The sequence below is a fragment of the Lissotriton vulgaris genome, chromosome 6, assembly GCF_964263255.1.
Source record: "Lissotriton vulgaris chromosome 6, aLisVul1.2, whole genome shotgun sequence".
Classification (NCBI taxonomy): Eukaryota; Metazoa; Chordata; class Amphibia; order Caudata; family Salamandridae; genus Lissotriton; species Lissotriton vulgaris.
This window is the reverse complement of record NC_141694.1, coordinates 1,782,111,298-1,782,131,250: the sequence shown is the minus strand read 5'-3', so window position 1 is coordinate 1,782,131,250 and position 19,953 is coordinate 1,782,111,298. Positions and strand designations below refer to the sequence as shown.

The following is a 19,953-nucleotide window of genomic DNA, read 5'->3' as shown; positions in this document are numbered from 1 at the left end:
AGTGTGCCCCCTGCGTCTGGTGCGCCAGACGCAGGGGGACACTAGTCGTGGGCCTGGCTGCGGCTGTAGTTGGTCCGCCATACGCAGGGGGAACACTAGTCGTGGGCCTGGCTGCGGCTGTAGTTGGTGCGCCAGACGCAGGGGGAACACTGCTGGTGGACCTGGCTGCGACTGTAGTTGGTGCGCCAGACGCAGGGGGAACACTGCTGGTGGACCTGGCTGCGGCTGTAGTTGGTGCGCCAGACGCAGGGGGCACACTGCTGGTGGACCTGGCTGCTGGTGTTGTTGCTGCGGCAGGGGCTGGTGCCTGTGTTTGTGGCGGCACCTCCTCCTCCTCCTGGGCCTCCTCATCTATTAGCAGCCTTTCGCTGTCGCTGCTTTCAGCGCCACCTGTGAGGGTAAGTGGACGATCATTAGTTGCATGTATCTGTCAGACGTGCAGTTGCTACATGCATGCTGGGTGACATTCCCTGACTGGCTGTGGCTTTGCGTACTTTGGAACTTGTCTGGCTGCATTGTGGTACTACTACATTGTGGCCACACTACATGTCCCACAATGCTTCAGGGCATTCCCTGATGTGCAACAATGGCATGACTATGGAACATTATGGCGGCCTATATGGTCATGGACATTCATAGGGGACATGGTCACAGTCGCATGCCACTTACCTTGGGTGTCTTGGGTGGGGCGGGATGAGTCCAGACGTGTGAATCCAATGCACGTCTCCCTCTCAAGCGTGTCTTCCACTTGGTCCTCCAAGGCTGTGTTTGGAGGGACTGTAGGTCCTCCCCCTCCAGTGCCCGATGCCTCTCCAAGGCGCTCCGCCACCTTCTCTTTGGCACGACCTCGGAGGTCGTACCATCTTTTTTTAAGTTCGTCGAGTGACCTATCGGCCACACCCACGGAGTTGACGGTGGACGCTATTCCCTGCCAGATCCTCCTTTTTTCCTGCTCCGGCACCCTCCTGGAGTCTTTGCCAAACAGTTTGGAGTGGTTGGCCACCACCCCTTCTATCAAATGCTCCAGCTCCTGTTCTGAAAATTTCAGCTTCCTCTTCCGCCCTGTGGTGTTGCTGGGGCCAGGAACAGCTTCCTCAGACATGGCAGCAATGTTGTTGCAGAGTAGGAATCAACAGTAGAATAGCAGGAGCTCTCCCACTTGCTCACTCGAGGTCTGCCTCACTGTGGTGAATGGGGGTGGGAACTGGCTGCTTCCTGGTTGTGATGTCATCACTGTGCTCGAAATGCGACTTTCCGTTTTCCCGATCTCGCGATTTGCGATCTCGCAATTAGCGATATCGCTATTTGCGATATCGCAATCCCGACACGATGTAGCCGGAAATAGCGATTTTTCTGCGATTTTCGTTAATCGCAAACGGAATTTGCGGCCGCGTGCGAATCGCATTTTATTATTGCTAAACATCATGAATTCCGATTTGCGATTTCTCAATAGCGATTCGCAATTTTTCGCTATTTGAGAATCGCAAATCCCGTTTTTCATAAATCAGGCTGTATTTGTTACTCTCGGCTGGGATGTTTGCATGGCTCAAAGAGGAAAGGCATTTTGCAAGAATTTACTCAGACCATTCTATGCCCCTCTGCCATCTCCATAATCTCTCACGGAGGCTCCAACCCACTACCCTACTGGATACTGCATTCCGGGAGTAGTTAAGACAAGAAATCCAAGATTTCTTCCCATGTCCGTTGGCAGCATGCATACGCTGGCTAGCATACAGGAGAGCTTCAAGGTAACCATCAGGGGACTGTGCATATAAAAAAAGTGGTGGTATACTGCGAGACATTAGAAACACTCTGTACAAACTGGAACAGAAAATTAAGGCAACTGAGAAAGCAATAGCTGAGGCTCCCACCGCACCACTACATGCACAGCTAAAGGAACAGTTAATAGAGTACACAGACACAACAGAGAGAGAAATCCTCTTGAGATGTAAATATGCTTGAGCCTGGGTGTACGGGAAAGGCGAGAGGCATGGCAAGGCTCTAGCAGAGACAATCAGAACTCCCCGATTCACGAACAGCATATTTGGTATGGAGGATGGGGACGGTGTATCGCACGCTGACCCCGCAATAATCCTCAATATCTTTGCATCCCACTACCAGCGGCTGTACAGCACGCACAGAACTGGTCAGATTGATGTGGCAGCATACATTGCAGACACAGCACTTGGGTAGATAAATGACAGCCGAAGGGAATTCCTGGCTGTGGACATCGAGGAAGATGAGGTACGGGAGGCCATAATGCAACTGAGGTCAGGCAGGGACCCTGGCCCTGATGGGCTACCAGACAATTTTTATAAATGTTACATCATTGAAGTGGTCCCCATACTTAAAAAGGTATTTGAGAAGGCCAGTGAAAACTGTATTCTCCTGCAATCGATGCGGCAAGCCCTGATAATATCTCTCCTCAAACTAGGCAAAGATGCCAGCAAATGTGACTTTTATAGACCACTATCCTTGATAAACTGCAATTCTATAATTCTAGCTAAAATACTAGCTAATAGACGTAGCCTGCTGATGGTGAGTCTGGTGCTGCCTGACCAGGCAGGGTTCATTCCTGGAAGGGCAACTCCCCACAACTAGCCTTTGTAAAACTGCAAGATATTGATCCAGAGCCAAATACAGAGGCAGTGCCCGTAGATGCCACCAAGGCATTTGACTCTCTGGGGTGGGACTACCTGCTTGCTATCGTGGTAAGAATGGGATTTCCAAAACCATATCAGAATTTGATAGCTCTGCTATATAATGAACCCACTGCTGTGGTACAGGTGAATGGGCTACAATTTGATCCTCTCCAGATCTCTAGGGGCACTCAACAGGGGTGCACTTTGTTGCCCCTGGTCTTTTCCCTTGCTATCGAACACTTAGCAGCCAAACTACAGCAGCACCATAGAGAATATGCCAACCATTTCCCACATGACATATTCTAGTCTTGCTTTATGCTGACAACATTACTCTCTACATTTGCGGGCCGAGCATTAGCCTTAATCCTATCCTCAGAGAATGTATCAGATTCAGAGACATCTCGGGAATACATATCAACTGGAGCAAATCCGAGATATTTCCCCTGACTCCATCCACTCCTGAGATATCACTTGATTTTCCGCGAACATGGTGCGACCCGGACATAAAATATCTGGGGGTGAGAATTCTTCGGAACAGGAAAGAGACACTGAAAGCAAACTATGGAACAGCTCTGGACACTATCACTGACTCGATCACTCGATGGATATCACTGCCGCACTCATTGGCCGGCAGGAACTCCCTGATGGAAATGGTAGTGCTGCTGAAACTACTCTATTTGTGCATCAATATACCCTACCACCCAGGTCGCCCTTTCTTCAGGGAAGTCAAATCCCAACTCATTAGACTAGCTTGGGGGGGGGGAGCAGCCCCGAATAAGCTGGCAGACATTGACACTCCCATTCTCATGTGGGGGTTTTGAGGCGCCCGATATTGAATTGTACTTCTTATGTGCTCAAGCGCATCACGCCATACACTTGCTCCACACTCCATCCTTCATGCCTCATTTTGCCATTGAACAATGGTATATGACCCCTCTCCCTTCCACTGCCTTCCTTGGGGCACTCATTCCGGAATGTAGCACTGCATACTCGACGGTGTTGTGCACTAACCTAGCATCGAAAAGATTGACTAAAAGGGCAGGGACGTCTCTGTTGTACTCTCTGTTAGTTCCTCTCCTGTACTTATACCTTGCCCCAGTCACTCAGGAAACAGCATGCAGAAGAATGCTTAGAAGGCGTAACCTGACCACTATGGGAGAGCTCTACCAAGACGGATTGTTTAAGGATAGTCATACACTGCTGGGAGAAGATGGTGGCACTCCCTTAGAAACTTTCCTTTACATCAGACTGCAACATGAGATCAAGGCAAACACCCCTGCATTTCCACAAGAACTAAGCAAATGTGACACATTACCTACTCTTCTCCAAATGAATGGGGCAGCACATGTGGTGTCTAGGCTATACGGGTCGGTCTCACTTGAACGTCCATACACACATCAGGAGTCTAAAAGAGGATGGGAATTGGAATTAGACACAATACCAAATAAAGGGTAGATGTTCCAACGATAGGGGTGCTAAAAGTCACCCACTCACCGGAAGTAGAAGAAATAAAGTGGTGATGGGAGAGTCCTAGGTCTAGAACCCAGTATTCAGAGGCAAGCACATGTCTTGTCTCTTGTTGCCTTCACACACCCCGAAGGATGTCATGCTTCATCATTGGGCAATTGCTCCTCATCAGGCCGGTGCTGCAATGCCCTACGGGTCCCCGGAAAGGTCACTTTGGTGGAGATCTTTTGTTATAACAGCTGTCAGATAAGTGCAGGTGTGTTGAGGGGAGGAGAGTCCTAAGTGGAGGGTGAGAGGGTGCGTAACAAGTTAAAACTGGCTAAGGGATACCAGGAGTCGGTTCATTTATTGTGAAGGTACCCTTGTCAAAATAAAAGACCCCAAAGATCGTGAGTTACTCCAACAGGCGTAATGAACCACAGTAACTAAAAGGTCAACATGTTTCACACTTCACTGGTCATGAAGATCCAACCAAAAAAGCTGTGGTGTGACAGTAAAAGTGAGTGAAGGGGTTGGGAAACCCTACTAAATCAGGGCGCGCCAAATTTGTGAATATCTACAGTCAGGATCAAACTAAATAGTTAAACCACTCCTGAAGGAACCTAGGATCGAAAGAGTAAGACACAAAAACAAAAGACTAACATGAAACACATAGGAGGAGTCATTGTGAGCCTCCACAAAGTGCATCAGTCAGCGCACATTGAATATAGAAACAACATTGAGGCCGACTATACAGAACTCAAAGAGCCCAACAGCTTCTTCATGGGTGTCAACATTCTCAATGGGAATTGAAGAAGAGAGACAAAAGTCTCTTATTGGGTTCTTGCTCGAAGAGGATTGGCTATCAGCAAAGTTAACTGTTTTATTATGAGGGCTTCTGCTCGAGGCAAGTCCACCCTGACTCAGGGTGCTTGAAGACTCCGGTATCCGGGTAATGCTGTATGGCTGTCTTATACTAGGTATTGGTACTCATAGCAGTGCCAACTTTGCGACAGTTCAGTGAGCATAGCCTGACTCATTTGTTGGCTCTATGATGAAGCACTTAGAGGCTTGAAGTTTAAAATTCAGGAAAATATGCATGTAAGTTGGCAATGCAAACTGTAGGCTTCCATAGGGTTAGCCTAATGGAAACACACAAAGGGGGATAGAAAGAATGGTTGCAATAAGTGTAACCACTGGTAATTGATTGTAGTAGCATCTCAACCAATTGTTCTTTTGCTCACCATGCACCTCATTTCTGACCCAGTCATATACAAATCACCCTCAGCCCTGACCCTTCCATTAAAATTATTACATTTGAGTGTAGAAATGTTCACTGCGACTTCGTCTAGCATCTCCCAACAATTTTGTGATAATTCTTCTGTGTCTAAAGGTAAGTACCAACTGAGCCCAATTCATTTCCTGTATCTGACCTGTGCTCCATCGCAGTTGGCAATGTTTTTTTTATCTTTGACCTGGTCTCACACGACTAGATGTCCACAGTGGGCTATTTGGCCCTTAAGGCACGTCTTTTTAGTCACAATTGAGAAAATTAATGAGTCTAATACTACTGATTGAAATTTTGTCATTTGCTGTAAAATAAATCATTAAAATGTACTCTCTTCTTCTAAATTGGTGTTGGATTTTTCTTGTGTTGTGTTTTTCACGTCATTACTACTGAGTGCTGCATCAATACTTAACACATTGGCTCCAAGGTTATCCTGACTGCTTATTGTGCCACACTACACAGGGTTAAGCACACGTTAATTTAGTGACATTTTGTGGTACACTCTGCCTGGGATTGCAGCTGTTGCTTGACCAGGGCTAACACCAACAACCCAATCAACAAGGACAACCAACCAAATTTTTCACAGAACTCAAGACTGGTTTTGTCCATAATTAGGGCTCATCAGCGAGTAAAAGAAACACACGTCTGGTTGGACAAATTGCAACCATTCCTCCCAATACTTTTGTGTGCTTTCTCTAATGGAACCCATTCTCCTTTCTTAGTCCCACTGATTCTAGCTCCCTCTCATCTACAGAGTACTCAGACTTCCCAGGGCAAGTTCTTCCTGGAAGAGAAACAAAATATTTTGGTAAAAAACAAGACATGAAACTTTGATCAAGTTTTAGGGGCATATTTAAGAGAGAAAAATACTTGAGGGAGTCAGGGATACCTCTCCCTAAAGGCATTTGTCAGCCAGACAGGAATCATAAGGCAAGTATGGACTTTGGATGTCATGTAAATTCCCCAAACCTCCTTTTTCTATGCAATATTATTCAATTGGTTCTGTCTGGTGCGTAATATTTCTTCAAATTATTAGCGGTATTCAAACACTTATTAAAAAATAGACGAGGGAGAGAAAGAGTTGGCCAGAACTGCAGAATATGTCAAGTAATTCTGGGGACTGAATAAATAAGTCTCTTCACAGAATGCTCTAGCTGGTCCAAGTAATGTAGTATTGACGTTTCAACCTTGGATCTGCACAGTTAGTGGGTCAATGCGGGTCTTCATCAGGACTAGGGTAGTGGGTTAACAGCCTACGCAGGCCTTCGAGGGCTCACCAGAGCTAGCACGAAAAGTGTCACTTTCAAGGATGTTGTTGGAGGATACCAGTAGTTCCCTTCATTCGGTGGTACTTAAATACCAAAGGAGGCCATTCTGCATTATAATTTGCTGTCAGGTTATTCCCAAGGTGCTCAAACGCTGGTGTGGAAAACTTCAAAACTAGTCTCTAATCTCTTAAATCAAGGTCATATTCTATTCGGGTCGCAGGGATCAATCGGTATTTAATTCCTTTTTACCGCCGCCGTGCTCGTAATTGTAGATTAGATTGAGTGATAGGGCAATTCAAACACTGACAGATGGTGGGAGCTCACCAGAAAATAAAGGCAAATGCCCAATTTAGAGGTGAGGAAATGAATGGCTCCTGTGAGGAAACCTCATGACATAATGAAACATCTAAACCTGGCCCACCAGGTCAAGGTGACAATTGTCCTGCTTAATTTGGGGCTTGGTAAGCATCTCTGATTTTTCTGCCAAGGCTCGTGATGAAAGTGTACCCACCATATCAGCAGACACTTTTAGTCAAAAGGTAGGGGGTCACTAAAGACAGTAGGTGATCCTCCTACAGAGTTTAAATGGCATGGCAGGCTGATGGGCTGAAGGAATGCCCTGCAGCGGCTAAATAACCTATTGGCCCCACTGACCCTTGTATAGAGCCTCTTCTTGGTTTTACTTTGACACTTTTGTAAACTCTCTGTTGTGTGTTCGTGTTTTTATAAGTATGATCATTTATTTTTGATTTTTAGAACTGGAGCCATGGATGAGACTTTTAACATATTTAACAAACAATTGAAATAGTAATTAAAACTTAACAAACATTCAAATAATAATGATGAAGAATAGATATTATCCCAATAATATTCTAATAGTCTATCAAATCATTATGAATAAAAAAGAGGCAGCAAGAGAATGACTAAGAAAGAGAACAAAGACTGCATTTTGCCTGAGCCTTGATCTGCCTCTATAAATGAACAAGGCTTCCCCACCTTGTTAGCTTCTTGTGCTCGATGACATAATGCAAAATAATGGCACCCTCATGTCCTGCATAATATGGTGAGGAGCACCTAGAGCTGCCATATCTCACAGATATTCATAAGGCTTGAGCTAAAATGTGGAGCACATGTAGGGGCGGGGGCGCTTATGATGTAGTGACCTGCATTATCCCTCTGCCTACGCTGCACAAATATGTACATGCATTGTCTTGTATCATCAATGAAAGAATTTTTCTTCTCACGTTTCTCTTGTTGACAACTGTGTGATCTGTTTTTTTTCAGCCAATCCCTGCTTATACCTGGACAGCAATCCTGATTGCCCTACCTATAAACAACATTGCTCGCAAGCATCTGTGTCTTCTGTATGCCATGCAACATGCAGATGTGGCTAATGCTCTACACTGTAGGAATGTAAGAGGTGCACAGGCAGGAGTAAAATAAGTCACAACGCCATTTTTCATATTTAGCATCATGTACTAATTTCTTCTACAATCCTCACTAGGCTACTATAGTGATTGTTATGGTGTGGTTTACATCTTTGTGGTGCACTGCTGAGTATTATGCTGGTTGTTAATGACCTTATTCCCAATTACTGGAGTGATCTGCAGGTGCGGATTTGTGATGAAGAAATGGCTATTTAAGGACCAATATAGCCAATCAAAAAGGATATACCACTATGACATTTGTGTACCCATTGAGGGAAGAATGTTCTAAATTGAGCAGGAATGGACATAATATAAACATTAAATGTTTACTAAACTGCCTCCAGCAGACATTAATCATCCTCTACTACTTTATTGACTGACAAAGCCACCAACATTCAAATTTTCGAATAAGATTATTCTAACACTGAAATATTTTGCACTGTACATTCTACCTTATACTGGCTCTCAGTTTCCAGCACCCCTTGTTGCACTGCAGGCTGCATTTAATAGTACCTTTGATTTTCTTGGCAACTGTCTCAAGTGAAAGGTCTTTTAGAGCATTGGACTGTTGATACCTCCATTGTAGACAATAAAGTGACTCAGGCCTAATAATGCATATTAGATCATTGGACTGTTGAGACTTCCATTGTTGACAATGAAGTGACCCAGTGCTAATAATGGATATTAGATCATTGGACTGTTGAGACCTCCGTTGTTGACCATGATACGGGTCAGGTCTTATAATGGATATTAGAATATTGGACTGTTGAGACCTCCATTGTAGACAATTATGCTGGTCAGGCCTAATAATGAATATTAGAAAATTGACTGTTGGGCCCTCCATATTAGACAATGAAGTGTCTCGGCTTAATAATGGGTATTAGAACATTGGACTACTGAGACCTCCATTGTAGACAATGATGCGGGTCAGGTCTTAAAATGGATATTTGAACATTGGACTGTTGAGATCTCCATTGTACACAATGAAGTGGCTCGGCTTAATAATGGCTATTAGAACATTGGAATGTTGAGACCTCCGTTGTAGACAATGAAGCGGGTCAGGCCTAATAATGGGTAATATAGCCCTTTTGCTCCAGCATTCCAAAGCTTCCTGTTTTTTCATTTAGATAATTCTGTCTTCAGTGGGTGAAATGTTCTAACAGCATTAGAATCCTTCTGTTTAGGGCTATAATAGTTGTTAAAGGTCCTCTCCCTCGTTATACCAACACATAATATATCACAAGGTCAAATGTTTTGAAAAAAAGAGATTAGAATGTTTTTTGGGTGTTTGCAGAGGGATGGGGTCAGGGCTTGAACAAATGCCAGCACGGTACATAACACCTGCAGAAAATGCTAACTAAGCCTCACTGCACAGTGTCCTCAGTTTTGTTGTCTAAATACAATTGGTGATGTCAATAATGATGTCTTTTAGCATGTCCCAAATGATATAATATGTGTAGTCATAAGCAGTGCATGATGGGTTGCAATTAATATAGTTATTTGACTAACCTGTAAGTGGTGTATTTCAGTGTTTTTTTTTTTAACGTTAGCTCCTGTCTCATTCCAACATATAACTATAACATCGCTTTAACCTTTGTTTTGACAGTGAACTTCTGGTTTTTAACATAAGTTTATGTCTTAGATCCTAACCTAACTATGCCACCTCACATTTTTCTTCTGTGAATATATATATATGGGACTACATGCACCAGCATGCTTAGCGAACACTGCTTGCAAAGGAAAATCTTTGGCCTGTGATTGGGTGCATCGGCACCAATGGGAACATCAGAAACACTAGTTAAAGTCCCAAACTGTAACAACATGGTTTTAGAACACGGAGCTGGCAATGAATAAGGCACACGCCGAAACGCGTCTGCCAGGTGTTTTTAATCCTACTTGTCAAGATGGTGGCGAAATAAATCTCCCGACCCCTCCAAAACGCATGTGTCGGTCCCGGTTCTTGTCAAGAAGCGGGAGTGGTGGTGGATATATATATATATAAATATATATATATATATGTCCAAAGGTCGTAGTCAAATTCTGCTTAACGCAAAAACAACGAAAGAAGCGAAGACCACAAAGTAAGTGCAGTTTCTCAGCGTGGTTTATTCAGTGCAAAAAATCCAAGCCTGCAATGTCGCCATGACGCGTTTCACCTCGTAAAGAGGCTTGCTCACACAAAGTGTCATGAACACAAACGAGGGTTTATAAAGTGCAAATACATGATTCAACACACCTGTGCAAGTTGCATTTTTTTCTCAAATCCTGACAGTTCATGGAAAGTGAAGACAAACTTCATGTTTTTTTAAGTTTTGATAAAGGGCATAGTGCCCAAGGGTTTCAAATGTGCAAAAACGCAATGTTTTAGAATGGTCATACTTACTATATAAATATATAAACAAATAGATTGCATTATATATACATATGTACAAAGCTACAAAAATATATATGTAGAAGTATTTCATATATGTACACAATGATCAAGACAGAAGTCTCTTGAAAACCAAAAATGTCAAACTAAAACGACCATATTTTCATATATATACATCCACATAATTTTTTCAGTATATATGGCACATTTAGTATGGAGAACCCTTTACTAAATATGTTCGTCTTCATTCCCAAAAAGAACATGTAAAAGAAAGAAATTGTGCCCGAGTGGGCATAATTAAAGCAATATCACAAGGTGTTTAGATTTGAAAACATGCACTCTATGACAACCTCTTTTAGTCACTGTATAGCAGGAAAAATGTTTGTAAAGTGAAATTAGTGAATCTATACTAATGGTTAAAAACATATTACAGTTGACAGCAGGTAGCAGAGTCAGTTAAAAGAAAACCAGGAATTGGTACAGGGGGAAATTACTATTTACATCCAGACAACACTGAGTATATATACATTTTAGGAAAAGGTTGTATTTCAGTTAATTAGAGGCAGGTGTAAAGATCCTCGCTATTGTTAAGACCTCCCGGGCTTTTGGTGTTAAATTCAAGAATGAATCTGGTTTCCAGGAGGCGCAGTTTTGCGTCCCGGTTACCCCCTCTTTTCAGAGGCAACACTGTATCTACCAGGAAGTACTGTAGGCTACTGGGATCGCTTCCATGCACAGCCTCAAAGTGCCTGGCCACTGGGTAGGCCTGATCCTTCCCGGAAATTGCCCTTAAATGTTGTAAAATGCGCTTGTGCGCAGGTGGGCGAGTACTTCCCACATACTGCAATCCACAAGGGCACTGCAAGATATAAACAACATATTCTGTCTTGCAGGTTAGTCGTTTGTTGATGATAAAGGGTTTATTCGAGAAAGGACGTTGGACCTGGGTTTTGTTAATCCCGTGGCGACAAGCCTTACATGTGTGACACTTTTTGAAGCCAGTGATGTTATCTATCCAGGACTTAGTGGGCTCTAACATGTTATTGACTAGTGCACTAGCAAGGCTGGGGGATTTGCGAAACGTTATACTTGGTTTGTTCGGTACCAGGTCTCCTATAATAGGGTCACCCTTAACCAGGTTCCAATTTTTGCTCAGGATCTTTCTAATCTGGGAGTGTTGGTTGCTATAGGTTACAATGGCTCTAGATGTAATACGCTCATTTTTATCCCCTTCCGCATTAAGTTTAGTCTTGGGCATGAGTGCATCTGATCTTAAGATGTCCCTGGTACGTCTGATAGCTCCTTCTATCAGAGTACTGCTATATCCCCTCTGTAGGAATCTCACTTTGCTAGCTTGTTGGGCCACATTGCACTCCAGATCAGTACTGCAAATTCTCCGCAGTCTTAGCATCTCCCCGTAGGGGATGCTGCGTATCAGATGTTGGGGATGCTGACTGCTGGCATGTAGAACCGTATTTCCGGCAGTCTCCTTTCTATGCAATCTAGTGTGTAGGGCTCCCTCTTTAATGTACACCTCCACATCAAGGAAAGTGACCTTTTCCTTATCGATGTGTGATGTAAATTTTAGGTTCAGATCATTTACATTCAATAAGTTCGCAAATTCAGTAGCCTCATCATGTGTGCCCCTCCAAATAAAATCTTTGGCCTGTGATTGGGTGCATCGGCACCAATGGGAACATCAGAAACACTAGTTAAAGTCCCAAACTGTAACAACATGGTTTTAGAACACGGAGCTGGCAATGAATAAGGCACACGCCGAAACGCGTCTGCCAGGTGTTTTTAATCCTACTTGTCAAGATGGTGGCGAAATAAATCTCCCGACCCCTCCAAAACGCATGTGTCGGTCCCGGTTCTTGTCAAGAAGCGGGAGTGGTGGTGGATATATATATATATAAATATATATATATATATATATATATATATATATATATATATATATATATATATATATATATATATATATATATATATGTTTATCTGTCATGTGAAGAACTGGAATTTTAAAAAATGATTCACACTTCTGAGACCAAATGTCCAAATCAGCATTTTGGCTGAGCATTGTCAAGTGAGTTGTTGCAAGCTGGATGTTATAGTATTTTGAGCAATACATTAAAGATTCTTGCATTTTTCTTGGCCTATCATCAGAGTGAGAGCTCCATTCTAGAATATTTAGAATTTATAAAATGTATTGGAATATCGGTTGTGATTTCATAAACTGAAACATATTTTCATTATTCATTTTAATAAATATGTGTTTCTCAACTGATTCAGTCGACACGTGGTTTTGTGTATATGGTAACAGAACATTAAAACAGAGTCTTGTGGCATTGTCATTCTCATCTATAAATAAATATTTTTAAAAATTGTTTTTTATAAGACTAGTAAAGAATTATATACTATGACTTTAAGATGCATTTGCCATTCTCACAAACTTCAATCATATCCTTTTGACAGCATGTTACAAGACAGTGGAAAGAGTTAATGAGCCTCCACCATTTTCTAAATATGAGACACAATACTGCCAATAGTACCTGATCTAACTTGGCACATATTTCATTGGAAGGAATAAAGGTTAATTTACCTATACAGAGCTTTGAACATGAGACTTGTATATCGCACACAGACTTCAGCAGTGTGTTTTATGTTATGGTATGTCATGTCATACCATGTTATGTGTATTGGTAGAGCGCGCTGCTATCCATGAGGGTATTCTAGCACTGAGCCAGTGTGTGTGCCTAGCCCCACATATGGTAGGTTGATTAATCAAAAAGTCAGGCCTCCAGCTTCATGTGAATTTCAAAGAGAGGAGGAGGCTCTCAATGGAGAAGTAGGCTGTTTCATTCTTTAGGAGCGATGTAAGAGAATGCTCGTCCTTCTGATCTGGTTTTGTAAATGTGCGATATGTTGGTGAGTAGGAGTCCTGCAGAGTGGATGTGTCTGGATGGTTGGTTAAAGGAGATGCAACTTTTCAAGTAGGTGGGCCCTGAGTTGTGGAGTGCCTTGAATGAGTGTGTGAGGAGTTTGAATAATGTGCATTTGTGTTTTAGAAGCCAGTGTAGTTCCCTGAGGTGTGGTCTAATGTGAGTTATATGTGGGAGGCTGATGATGAGTCTGATTACAAAGTTCTGGATAGTATGCAGTCTTCGGGAGAGTGGCTTAGTGATTCTGGCATACAGGGTGTCCCCATAGTCCACTGGTGACCAGGGCTTGAGTGCAAGTTTTTCATGTGCTGCTTGGGAGCCATTTGCAGATCTTCTTCAGCATCTTCAGGGTGTGGAAGCAGGATGCAGTGATGGCTTTGACTTGTGCAGTCATATCCAGTTTGCTATCAATAAATATTCCAAGATTCCTGGAGTGGTTTTTGTGGGTGGGTGTGGGTCCAGTTTATTAGTTTCTCTTAGTTCTTTGCCGGGTATGGCAAGAGGGAGATGGGTCTGTAGTTGGAAATCATGTCTGGGTCAAAGGATGGTTTCTTGAGCAAGGGCAGAACAGTTGCATATTTTGAAGTGTCAAGGAAAATGGCAGTGTTAATGGAGGCATTAAAGATGGGTGTTAGTGCTTCACTGATTGGTAGGAGTCATTTTTTGATGGTGTGGTGAGGGCAAGGATCAGCTGGAGCCCCCAAGTGGATAGTGTTCAGGGAGCAGTGATTTCTCCAGTGGTGATGGTGCCCAAAAGGTCAGGATTCGTTCATCGTCAATGATGGAAAGTTGAGTTGCAACGGTAAAGGGATGTGGCTGAGCTTTGAAGCTGCTGTATATGCATGTGAATTTGTTCGATAAGCATTTTGAGAGGTTTTTGCAAACTTCTTGTGATGGGGTGATGTTGGAAGCAGCATGAGGTGTGATGAACCAACGCAACGCAATTTGATGCTGGCAAAGATTTACTTGCTGCTGTTAGTGCTGATTGATCTGCAAGAGGTGTGCGCTTGATGTTCCATATCTGCCGATAGTAGCATCTATTGGCTGCTTTGAAGATGTCTTCATACACAGTGAGCTTTATGGATACGTGTGCAAGGATTCAATGCTGCAATCTAACACAGAAAGTCATAGGAAAAATATCTCCCTGAAAAAGTAGTGTCGAAGCTCTTAAAATGAGTAGTATTAGACTGTGTAAGACTTGGATATAAACCGATTAAATATGGATATGATAGGTCTGACATCACCACACTTCCTATGGCATTGCTTGCTGTAAAGACATCATGAACTGTGTGTGCTAATTAGCCTCCCCACTTACTTTATTAGAACTTGTGCCAGGGTTTAAATTATTTGAAAATATACAGCCTGATTCATAAAGCAAAATTGCGCTCGCAAAAGCTGCGAAAATGCTATCGCGGGCGCAATTCCCATAATCGGAATTCACCATGAAAATTGCCAATTCGCAAACACAGATTTGCGAATTCGCAAGAATATTCGCAGAATCCTGGCAGGAGACCATTTGCGAATCGGAAATAGCGAGAATTCACGGATCCTGCGAAAATAATTGCAAAATCGCACATTACTCGCAATCGGTATTCATGAAAAATCGCAAATAGCGAAAAAAAACAAAATCGCATTTTGCGAGGCGCAATTTAAGGACAACCCAAAGCAGGTGGTAACCATCAAACCCATAGTAAAATAAAATTTGAAAAACCGTTGGCAAATCAGTAACTGGTGCAGGCCTGACCAAACACACTTAAGGAGAAGCAGCATCAGCAGAAGGAGTCTCACAATGCCAGGAATGTACATGGTAGTCAGGCGGCGAAGGCTACAGCGAGCAGCAAGGAGGAGACGCAGAATCCAGGACAGGATATTCCGCCAGCGGGTCACCCTGCTGGGCCAAACCAGAGAGCAAATATACGCAAAGTACCGGCTGAATGGGGCTATGATCATCAAGCTAATACAGGACCTTGACCCCCTGATGCAGCACCCAACAAGGCGGACCAATGCCGTCCCAACACATGTCCAGGTATTGTGTAGCCTGCACCTCCTGGCCTCTGGGAGCTTCCAGGGGATAGTTGCGGTAGCTGGGGGGATATCCCAGCCCACCATGTCCCGCTGCCTAGGTAGTTTCCTTGACGCAATGCTGACCCAGCTACACCACCACATCAAATTTCCCACCAGCCAACAGGAATTGGATGAGACCAAGCTACAATTCTACAATGTCGCCCGTTTCCCACACGTGATAGGATGCATTGACTGTACCCACGCCCACATTTGCCCACCTGCTGCAACGGAGTACATGTACCGCAATCGCAAGTCCTACCACTCCCTCATTACCCAGATGGTCTGCAATGCAAAGACATACATCACGGACATAGTGGCACAGTACCCGGGGAGTACACATGACTCATTCATATTCCGGCACAGCGGCCTCCACACACGACTTGTCAGGGGAGACTTTGGGGAAGGACACCTACTTGGTAAGTACACTTTGCCCACAATGTCACATTGCGATTAAGTAGCTGCGCTGCACAGGCACTCACCCTCTGCTCCTCTCATTCAGGTGACAGTGGCTACGCCCTGCGTGAATACCTCCTCACCCCATACCTCAACCCTGCTACACCACAGCAACGCGTTACAACGTATCACACATACGCACAAGGAAGTGCATAGAGAGAACTTTTGGCCTACTGAAGAGCAGATTCTGCATACTTCACAAGACAGGTGGGGCCATGTACTACAGTCCTGAAGTGTGCTGCCGCATTGTGGCTGTGTGTGCTATCCTACACAACATTGCTACCAAGCGCCGGATACCTGTCGACATCTCTGGCAGTGAATCGGAAGGGGATGACCGGCCGCCTGCACATGCGCGCCATGCACGCGGGGAGAACCCAGCTGAAGGCCACAGACGTCGCAACCACATCACACTGAACAGTTTCTAGTGCACCCTCTACCCTCACCCCACAAATCACAATTGCATGCAAAATTTAATAATGACACAACGCCAATGTGTGATGCTAAATTAAATATTATTGTTTGATTCACAATAATGGTACCAGTTTCAATCTTGCCATTGCTAACAGTATTTCTGCATACTGCTGTGTCCAATACACAGGGCAGGCTTATGCTCAGCCTGTGCCTGTACAAGTCCTATTAAGTCATGTGCGCCTCCGGCGCGAACCACCCAAGCGCCTCTGCGGCTCATCCTCATCCAAGGCACGTGTTCCTGCAGTGGGCCTGGTTCTGCGTGTGAGTGCCCCTACGTGTGAGGCAGAGTGGCTGCTCACACTCGATGTCCCCTCACTGGCATCATCACCCCCAACAGTGGCAGGTAGAGCAGGGTGAAGTGCTGTCACGGCAGTGGTCAGGTGCTCGAGTACCCTGGCCACATCCTCGCAGCACTGGATGAGCTGCTGCTGCTGCGCAAGGGACAAGCGATAGCTGGGAGGTGGCATTGCCTATGACATAATTGGACCGGGTGTAGGCCGTCAGCCGGGTCAGTAGCTGACGGTGGCAGCGGCGGGCTGCGTTGCGCTGCGATGTCATTGCAGCAGTGTTGGCCTCCATGGCTGCAGTCATGCGGGCCATTCCCTCCCCCACACCTGCCATGGCTGCCGTCATGCGATCCATCCGGTCCCCCACACCGGCCACATTGCGGCCAATGTTGTATAGCTGAAGCTGTATGGCACCTTGCCGGCGTGCCTGCAGCTGATGAATACGGAGCATGCGTCGTTCCACACTCATTCTCGCCAGCCGCTGTCCATTCCCCCTCCTGGTGATAGGTGCATTGGTCTGCAGGCGAGACCTGCCACGCCAAATCTGCTGGCCTGACACAGTGGGTGGCCGCTGTGTTCCCGCTGCCGCGGGACCTGATGTTGAAGCACCAGCTGCTGGTGGTGTCACGGTAGGCGTTGCTGGTGCAGCAGAGCCTGGGGGCACACTGGTAGTGGGCCTGGCTGGGGGAGTTGTTGCTGCGGCAGGGGCTGGAGGCATACTGGTGGTGGACCTGGCTGCAGGGGTTGTTGCTGCACAGTGAACCAGTGAAGGTTTCGGATCCTACATCTACCCAGCCCGGATCTCTACAACATGAAAAACAGAACAGGGTGGCTGGACAGGGCAGTTTAACAAAGAAATTTTGCAGACACGCAGTCTATATGTAACACGTGACAACTGGATTTATATTCCAAAACACATTTATTTTCTTTTTTTCAGATTCTTAAAGTTTCAAAAAACACGGGCACAAACAAAAAAAACATCAAAACAGTAGGTTCATGTACACAGTATCTACAAAAAATACAAATTTACAAATGTACACTATTTACAACAATCGAGTCAAACGAGACAAATAATAACACACCAAGACAATAAAACATAAAGTGATTCAATTCAATTGCAGATTAAACAATGCAATACTGATGCATAAAACAAGGAGGAAAACCAGTCCTTAGAACTATGAAACCAAGGGACAGGCGGGATAAAGATGGAAATGGGTGCCTGCCTGTCTGCCAAGACCTGTGGTCAAATATTTAAATGGGGTTGCACTACTAGGGTCCAATAGAATTGAATTAGTTGTATCCTAGCGGCACCCTTTGAAGTTGCCACAGGCTGGGGTGTCGACGCGTTTCGAACCTGGATGTTATAGGTTCTCTTCAGGACAGGGACTGAGGGTAATGAATCTGTAAAGACATACAGAATTGGTGTCAGGTTTGTATATCATAGTACCATGAAGGTCTACTCTGGCTCCAAAAGAAAAAAGGAAATAATTACCTGCACAAGGGCACAAGCGTTGCTGTAGTGTGGCCAATTCTCAAAAAGCAATCAGTTCTGAAAAAACATACAAGGAAAACTCAGCACGACCAGTAACTCATTTTATGTGGGATATTCGAGCAATCGTAAATTACATGCGCCCTTCGGGGATGTGAGTCATACCTGTGATTCATACGATGATGAACTGAAAACGTGATGTCCGCCTTGCGGTACACACTCAGAGTAGATGAACAGCTCACATTTTTTTGCTGGCCCGGTGTAGTTGGCTAGGTGAGCACCAAAGAGAAATTAAATGAAAAAGATTCCCCAGGTCAATACGGTTGCTGGTTGTGAAAACCGAGTTAAGCCAACAGATCACAGGCAGGGAGCACAGGAAAACATTCCTACCTTAAAACCAGAGTATCGGTAATAGGGGCGCCTGGACAAAAGAACCCAATTCAAGCCGGCAGGCGGTGTCAATTTCACCGGAGCCCGCTGCAATAAGGAATGAGAGCGGTAGCGTGTTAGTCTCAGAGTTTGAAACTCGACAATCTAATGGCACAAAAACACGCTAGCGGTTCGCGTGAAACACTTACTCGTGCGGGAGAAGTCAATCCGTCAATTCCAAACGAAGTTCCATTTGTGAAGTAGGCGCGGCGCCTTACAGGGATATTTTAAACAACAGGGTCATGAGGCTGGTGGGTGTGTCCAGTAAGGGCCCCTATGGAATGCTGGACGTTGTAGTGTAACTCTGACATGGGGGTCGCGTGACTAATACTCACAGCGAAACTCGAAAACACAGTACTAACCATCTCGGACCCTCTGGCATCTTTCATAAGAATTGGAATTACACGTAATTAACACAGCAAAACGTATGTATAAAAATCCAGTTCAATTGTGTGGTTACATATTTTCAACACCTGCAATACTATACGATGTGATTCACAAATGCTTGACATAAGCATATTCACAACCCAAATTTTTAGCATGCAGCTCGTTGTAGTGTAACTCTGACATGCTCACAGCGAAACTCGAAAACACGGTATTAACCATCTGGGACCCTCTGACATCCTTCATAAGAATTGAAATTACTCGTAATTAACACAACAAAACGCACGTATCGAAATACAGTTTGGTTGTATGGTTACACATTTTCAACACTTACAATACAATACGATGTGATTCACAAAAGCATGACATGCGCATATTCACAACCCAAATTTTTAGCATGCAACTGTTGCAGGTACAAGGGCTGAAAAGACTGCTCACCAATCCCATTACCATACAAAGAACGACCAAGCAGTTTAGAAATTGAGAGAGAGGAAAGATATGCAGCACAGCCAAGCTCAACAGCAACGATTGAAAAGTATTCACAAACTGGCAGTTTCGGACATTTCATTCAGCCCGGAGTTGGATGTGTCAAATTTCAATATAAGGTACGCCTCTTTTTGGGAAAGGCGATGATCTGGGTCCCCATTGCCACCTCTGATGACAGCTAGAACAGTCCATCTTATATCATGACTAGAGTGTTTTTGTTGCAGAAAATGGGAGACCAGAGGTGATGTCATGTTTTTGTTGTTGATCCTTGAACGATGTTGGATAATTCTTTGGTGAACCTCCTGTGTGGTTTTTCCGATATACAGCTTCTTGCACGGACATTGTATGGCATACACAGTGTACTTGGTCTTGCAGTTCGTGTGTTCATCGTGACGCCAAAACTTGTTTCCATCTGTGAATAGTGAGCCTTCTATTGTGAGGTCGCAGACAGAGCATGTCCCGCATTTTCGGTGCCCTTTGACTGGATTAGCTCCAAAGATCGTACT

General features: G+C 44.4%; 1 protein-coding gene across 1 annotated transcript in view; it reads left to right on the top strand.

Moving 5' to 3' along the window:
* The window catches only part of LOC147709477 (cysteine-rich secretory protein 2-like), a 310,503-nt gene extending 302,465 nt beyond the window's left edge, over nt 1–8,038 (top strand). The window contains exon 7 of the mRNA XM_086925500.1: nt 7,929–8,038. Coding sequence (XP_086781626.1) covers nt 7,929–8,038 — 110 coding nt within the window. The remainder of the gene's footprint in view (nt 1–7,928) is intronic.
* The last annotated feature ends 11,915 nt before the right edge of the window (nt 8,039–19,953 follow it).